Genomic DNA, 7,037 nt, shown 5'->3' with positions numbered 1-7,037 from the left:
ACACCTGATTGGACAGCGTCGACGTGACGTACCCAACTCGCTGAGAGGAGGCCACGCCCACAACGCTGTCTGGTTGGCTGGAGCATTTCGTGCTTCTGGGCCAAGGCCTGCCATTGGCTAGTGATGTTTAGGAGCCTTCCTGAACAAATTATAAATATAATGTGTGTGCAAAACAAAACAGTGATAATCATGTACATGCATACATACATTAAGAGTTTAGGTTACATTACTAATTTGTAGTTATCTGATTGCATAGATATAGCGATCAACCTCGGACTTGTTTTGAACCTATGAGCCACTGTGAGCACATCTGGTGCCTATAGCCATACTCTGTTTTAATAAAAAATAAAACTAAGATGTCTTGGATCTAAGTGTTAAAACAATGGTCAAGTGAAATATAATAAATATGAAAACTAGATTTTTTGAAAATATAAAGTGAACTAAAACTACCTTGCCTTCTTGAAAAGGGAAGTAAAATAAAAATACAAATACACATGGAATGCTTTTATTTTTTATTTTTGGATGGAGAGTTTTTTTTTTTGGTTATTTTGGCTGAATGATATCTACACCAACAAATGGTCATGGACCTACTTGTCAGGCTCATGAACACCTCTTGCTCTTATAGGGGAAGTGCTGTTGCTGATGACCCTGCCATCAGTTTCCACAGTTTATGGTGTTATACACAGGCGTGAACACCAGACACTTGTTTCAGATTATACTTTGAATTAAATGGTCAGAATTGCAGTTTGCTTTGGAGTTTGCAATTGCATTTTATTTGTGCCCCTTAGTACCTTTGACTAGGGTGTCAAAGGTACTAAAACTGAAACTGAATATAAATAAGAACTTAACGTTTGGAATAAATAACTAAAACCAGAGAAACATATAAAATTAAGGCTAATGAAAAATCCCCAGCTAGTCTGAGCTCAATTGGGTACCAGTAGCTACGAGAAAAATTTACCATGAGTGTGCATCTGAATGAATGTTTTGTTTGTTTGTTTGTTTGTTTGTTTGTTTGTTTTGTTTTTTGTATTTAGGCTATAAATGTCACAGACATCAATAGTAATATAGGACAAGCCTTTTAGTGATGTGGCATAATGTTTCATATATTCATATTGCTTTGAACGATGGGAGTCCTTCCTCCACAAACATTCAAAGATCAGTTTCAGGCTGCGCCGTGTCAGTGATCGACTCAGCCTGATATTCAGGTCTTACACTAAACACACACACACACACACACCCCTCCAAAAAAAGGAAGGCTGACAGCCACAGATACTGTATCAGCAGCAGTGCTGTTTTGCAGGGGTGGCTTCATTTTGGCATGAGATAAAACTCAGCTGAGTCTCCTCGTCATCCCTCTGCTCCCTTCTCTCCCATCACACATTATTTTTTTTCTGTAAAGTGTAAAGTAAGAAACACCGATGAAGAGTTGCAATGTCTTCATCGTGATGAGTCGATTTCACAGACTGGGGAAAACAGAAATATGATGAAAGACTGATGTCTGATTTCAGAGGAAGACAGCGAGGAAGAACACGTCCCTCCATTCATCAGGTACTCTGTGCACATCTCTCTACTCACACACACACACACACACACACACACACACACACACACACACCATCACTCTCTGTCTCTCTCTATCACACAAAAAAATCTCTTGTTCTTACTCATACACATACACTTGCTGTCTGTCTCTCTCTCTCTCTCTCCCTCTCTCTCTCTCTCTCTCTGTCTGTCTCACACTCTCTCTCTCTCTCACACACACACACACACACACACACACACACTGAAGTTAGTTGCATCAATACGTGCATTTTGGGACATCCATATTTTCTTTTACATGCACGCATGTTCTCCGAAAAAGAAACACTAAAGCTACACCACAAATGCATGGTATTTCCAACAAGTTAACCACAGAAGAAAAAAAAAAAAGGTCCCATAATAAAGCTCCAGCACACTGTGATGACACGGCCCGCGCGGCTGCCAGGAGCGAGCGAGCCAGCTACCTGACAACTTCCGCGCAGGCGCACAGCGGCCGAGCGACAGTCAGGCTATCAAACTGGTCAAACAGCGGTTGTGAAAATGGTAGGTAACCAAAATAAACACAAACCTAAGCATTGGTTGCGGCGCTGGTAAGGCTTAACTACACGACCGTAGCAGTAGTTACAAAGGTAGAAACTACGACGCGGTTTCGCACGCCTGTATTGATATTTTCCAACAAAATATTCAGCTACCATTAAAGGGAAGGTCAGTTGCTGATATTTTGAGACCAGCTAGCTAGCTACATGTCCCTTTTTGGTAGCTTGGTAACTTTGACTGTGAGCAGGTCAGCCGCTGGACAAGAGAGACAGCCTCACGTAATGCTGTTAGAGGGAAATTTAGGGGAATACACAACAGCACTGACAGTCTTTTCCCATGTTGTTGTACCTAACGCTGCTGTCATTCAACACATTTTAGCTAACAGAGCTAACGTTAGCCCAGTCACTACCTGGCGTTGTGTAGATAACGTTGATGCTAAGTTATCCATCTGGGCGCATGACGACCCGTGCTGTAATAAAGCCATCTTACGTCATCCAGTTAGAAAGCGACTGGTGCATGGCGAAGAGAAATCACTAAAGGTGGAGTTGTGTAAGTTAGCACTGGTGCATGTGGATGGCCGGTTAGGGGGGCACTGTGTTTTCCTTCTGCATTCACATTCACAGTGGTGCACCAACCACAGCAAGAAAATGACCACCACTGCAAGAGAAAATGTAAAATTAAAGCCAAAACATTGTAATTTGGCTGCACTAGTATCCAAAATTTAAGAGAGTGTAGTGCAGATGGTTGAGAAGTCGTGCTCACATTGTGATTAAAAACATCTTGAACAGGAGAAACTTGAATCATAACTTGGACCCAAACAGTAACAGATATGAGACAAAACTAGAATTATTGCTCAAAGCACCACAGCTGCATAAAAAAATATTCACAGGGAAACCCTGTGAGCTCATCACTGCTCTTGTGTTTCAGGAATTTTTGTAGCTTAGTGTGAGGAGACTGGGTGGTGAGCATTGATTTTTTTTTTTTTTTTTTTTCCTTTACACTGGCAGGGTGCATGTGTCAGACTGCAGACTTGTTGCACCTCAAGGTCTGGTTAATGGCATCACCCTGCTCATGTTACATCCATGACTTGACTTATTTGAGCCCCCCACCCCACCCCTGAGGTGCAGCACGTGCTCTGAGATCTGCAGCGTTCACCCTCAGCACAGGCAGCTTTGCTTTTGGACGGGACATAGTTACCAGTTTATTACTTAAATTCGATGATGTTTGCTTGTCAGCGTGACGGACTAACCTGTTGAAACATGTGTTTGAGTGTCCCACCGTCTCCCAGTCTTTCCTGTGCTCATTACCGTTGCCTGGATGCCTGTGGATGTGTGTGTCTCGCTATGTGTTGTTGTCTGCATCTCAATCTGTGTGTGTGTGCTGCTGTCCGTGCTCCCCGGCTTGTGTGCGCCGGTGCCTGATAGCCCCTGTCCTGTATTTGTGCAGCACAAGCTGAAGTCTTCGCAGAGGGACAAGGTTCGGCAGTTTATGTCCTTTACACAGGCGGGGGAGAAGACAGCTGTGTACTGCCTCACACAGAATGACTGGAAACTAGAAGTGGCCACTGACAACTACTTCCAGAACCCAGATCTCTACTGCAAGGAATCCATGAAAACTTCGGTAGACCGGAAAAAGTTGGAGCAGCTGTACAATCGATACAAAGGCAAGTGTGACAGTTAAACTTTTAGCTCTCCTATTACCTTCAAGTGTACTAACATTTTTTTATAAATTGGTAAATCTGTAATTTAAACCTCCAGGAAATGATTATAATAATGTTACCCAAGTTTATGTGTCTGGTACTTTATGTGTCTTGAGTACCTAAATAGCCGCTTAAAGAAAACATAATCCCACCTCTCCTTACACATCAGAGTTCTTGTGAGAATCATGTTTTTTCCTCCTAAATGTCATATGAACTATCAGTGTTTCTCACACTCCTACAGGTGTTTTTATGTTCCTAGAGGTGTGGTTATGTTAGCTGAGGGCTCTAAAGCAGAGGGAAGTTTTTTTTTTTTTTTTTTTTCAAGATTATAAATGTCATGTTATAGTTCCTTAGTGTCATCCAAAACAGCTAAAACACATTTGTTTAAAATGTTGATGTTTTTTATGTTTCATACAGTTAAAAAAAAAAGCCAGGAGTCAAATTGGCCACAAAGAAACACAGATGTGTACAAAATGCATCCAGTTCATTTTATGTTCACCCACTTGTCCCGATTAAATTAGAAATCATTACATATGAAGCGCAAAAAAAAAACAGTGTTAATCATCTCCATCTGTTTTATGCTATGTTATGATGGCAGCTGCATGTGATATGAATGCAGTGTTTTTGTATATATAGATCCCCAGGATGAGAATAAGATCGGCATCGATGGAATCCAGCAGTTTTGTGATGACCTTTCGCTGGACCCGGCCAGTATCACTGTCTTGGTTGTTGCCTGGAAGTTTCGCGCCGCCACTCAGTGCGAGTTCAGCAAGAAGGAGTTTCTGGATGGAATGACAGAGCTGGGGTGAGTGATACCATCAGTACCTTGTGAAATGTTTGGCAGTGGGACATAAACACTCCACTTGAAGTATCTAAGCATAGTGTTTGTTTCTTAGTGTGGCCACATGGAGGGGAGGGTTTCTATATATAGGCTCACTCAGCCACAGCTTGAGTATTTTATGTCTTTGTGGAATGTCTTGGTGGAAGAGCTATGCAGTGTTTGACTTTTGAGTTTCATGTGTCAGATTTAAATGCAGACAGTTTGTGTGTCGCGAGCACTTTTCAGTATTTGGGAACCATATTTACAGCTGATCGGGGTGTTTATTTGTAGTCACGTGGAAGTTTGTTTTTCATGATGCCGTTGATTGTTTCTCTCCAGATGTGACAGCCCAGAGAAACTGAAGGCTCTTTTGCCAAGATTAGAACAGGAGCTCAAAGATAGCAGCAAGTTCAAGGACTTCTACCAGTTCACCTTTAACTTTGCTAAAAATCCTGGACAGAAGGGTCTAGGTAAGCAGTGTGACTCTCAAGTGCACCAATCATTTTTTCATTCAAAACAGCTGGCGGAGTGCTACTGGCCGAGTGCATTGCAAACAGCTTATCGTACGTTTTTTGTCTGCGTGTCCAGATTTAGAGATGGCGGTGGCCTACTGGAACCTGGTTCTGACGGGTCGATTTAAGTTCCTGGATCTCTGGAATAGATTCCTATTGGTAAATCAAAGAAGTGAACTCTGTTTAGACCAGTGGTGGGCGGCCCCAACCCATAGACGGCCAACAGCAGTAGTTTTTGTGCTTAGTTAGTCAACAGCATAACTTCAACCAGAACTAACTGTTGTCATTAGCAGGTGTGGTGTTGGATTATAATGAACATCTGCATGCTCCTGGGCCTCCAGGGCACCCGGCAACCCATCACTGATTTAAACTGCAGTGTAAACGAGAAAACAATGGCAATATCTGGGAAATACAAGTCAAAATTTTGAAATCAAGATGCTTAAAATCATATGTACCTGTATACCTGTACTTGTCCATTACAGGAACACCATAAACGATCAATTCCTAAAGACACATGGAACCTTTTGTTGGATTTTGGTAATATGATTGCAGACGATATGTCAAACTACGATGAGGAAGGTGAGTTTGATATTACAGAATGATTTAGAATACCTTTGCGTTTAATATTGCTCCATCTGATCTTAAGAGAATGAACTCATGATCTCTCTCTATCTCTATCTCTCTCTTGCTCTCTGTCTCTCTCTCTCTCTCTCTCTTTCTTTCTTGTTCTGTCTCTCATGTGCATGTTTTGTTTTGTTTTTTCACAGGTGCATGGCCAGTGCTCATAGATGATTTTGTGGAATTTGCTCGACCAATTGTGACAGGATCAAAACGTAAAACTCTCTAAATCAAAGCCTAACTCTGGAGAGCCAGAACTTTGTTTCCTTTACAGTGACTTCATAGTTTTTTTTTTAAAGACTTGTACAGAAAAGTGAAAATTGCAGACTTCAGAGGAAACAACAACAACAACAGAAGCACTTGAAACTATCAGGAAACCACCTATCAGGGAGCTGAGTAAAAGACTGAGGCGTCACATGGACTTTGCCAGATTTGCCTCCATCAGTCCTGTTGGAAACTCAGTATCCTGGACACCCTTCTCATGTGCTGCAGGAGGAGCACTACCTGTCAGTCACAGCCACAGCCTTTCAAGTGGGGATGGACAGAGCACAGAGAGGAGGGTGCTGGCTTTCTGTGCTCGAAAGGGAAAGGAGAGGAGAAATCTGTGTGTTTCACAGTCGATTCTTCTAGTCAGCCTTGTTTTGGTATATGGAGCTCCAGAGGACTGTGGAAAGATCCCGTGTCTTACTCTGACTATGGGACAGAGTGCTTACTACACCAGCACCAACAGAACTGTTGCAGTTGTTACTGTACATACTGTATCTACTGAGACAGTTTACAAAGAGAACTATATGAAGAATAATATAAATATGTTATGTTTATAAATGCAAAAGATGATTCTTTTCTGTACAGTAAGTGTTAAAATCTCCTACAGGATGCCTCAGTATCATTTGAATGATATGCTGTAAGTGTAGATGTCAGGTGGATATATGAAGTCATGGAAATGTTGAGCTAATCATGAAAAGCATGTTAACATTTTGTTCACTTCTGTCCGGTATAATGAATAAATTTGTCAGTTAATGAAAGGCTGTGCTTTAATTTAGGCAACTGTTCTTGGTTTGTGGGGCTCTATCCTCATCATTTGCTGACCTGTCAGGGTAATCTCAGTGTTTGACTCATGTTTATGTAGAGCAAAACCATCATTTTAACATTTTGGTGGCAAGATGTTGATGCTTGATATTTTCACACCAGAATTTGGAGGCATGGCCTTGAATCCTTAATGTAATGTCCTCAGTCATATTAACAGTACCTTGACATGGTTCAGAAAGATCCAAATGCACTGCTGTTCGGGAAATTTTTCATTTTTAATCTG

The 7,037-nt window shown here is 41.6% G+C and overlaps 1 protein-coding gene across 3 annotated transcripts; it reads left to right on the top strand.

Annotated features, from left to right (window-relative positions):
- Positions 1-1,960: 1,960 nt before the first annotated feature.
- dcun1d2a (DCN1, defective in cullin neddylation 1, domain containing 2a) lies at positions 1,961-6,659 on the top strand. Of its 3 annotated transcripts, none has more exons than XM_030081433.1 (7): positions 1,961-2,082; positions 3,523-3,739; positions 4,412-4,580; positions 4,935-5,065; positions 5,184-5,266; positions 5,590-5,686; positions 5,875-6,659. In XM_030081433.1, the coding sequence occupies exons 1-7, from the start codon at positions 2,080-2,082 to the stop codon at positions 5,952-5,954; spliced, it is 780 nt and encodes a 259-aa protein (XP_029937293.1). In that variant the 5' UTR covers positions 1,961-2,079; the 3' UTR covers positions 5,955-6,659. The 3 variants fall into 3 exon arrangements, with proteins under 3 accessions (XP_029937293.1, XP_029937294.1, XP_029937292.1); XM_030081434.1 differs by lacking the exon at positions 1,961-2,082 and adding an exon at positions 2,112-2,129; XM_030081432.1 differs by lacking the exon at positions 1,961-2,082 and having other exon boundaries at positions 3,174-3,739.
- Positions 6,660-7,037: the final 378 nt, after the last annotated feature.

This window comes from Myripristis murdjan, chromosome 21 (genome assembly GCF_902150065.1).
Source record: "Myripristis murdjan chromosome 21, fMyrMur1.1, whole genome shotgun sequence".
NCBI lineage: Eukaryota > Metazoa > Chordata > Actinopteri > Holocentriformes > Holocentridae > Myripristis > Myripristis murdjan.
Note: the sequence above shows the minus strand (reverse complement) of the source record. Positions and strands in the feature narration are given on the sequence as shown.

What these genes read in the sequence shown, in the direction of transcription:
- dcun1d2a (XM_030081432.1), top strand. Translation starts at nt 3,394, where the DNA reads ATGCCTGTGGATGTGTGTGTCTCGCTATGTGTTGTTGTCTGCATCTCA. An exon ending in TCTGGAATAGATTCCTATTG is followed by an intron (nt 5,267 to 5,589) that starts GTAAATCAAAGA and finishes TGTCCATTACAG; the next exon opens with GAACACCATAAACGATCAAT. An exon ending in GTCAAACTACGATGAGGAAG is followed by an intron (nt 5,687 to 5,874) that starts GTGAGTTTGATA and finishes GTTTTTTCACAG; the next exon opens with GTGCATGGCCAGTGCTCATA.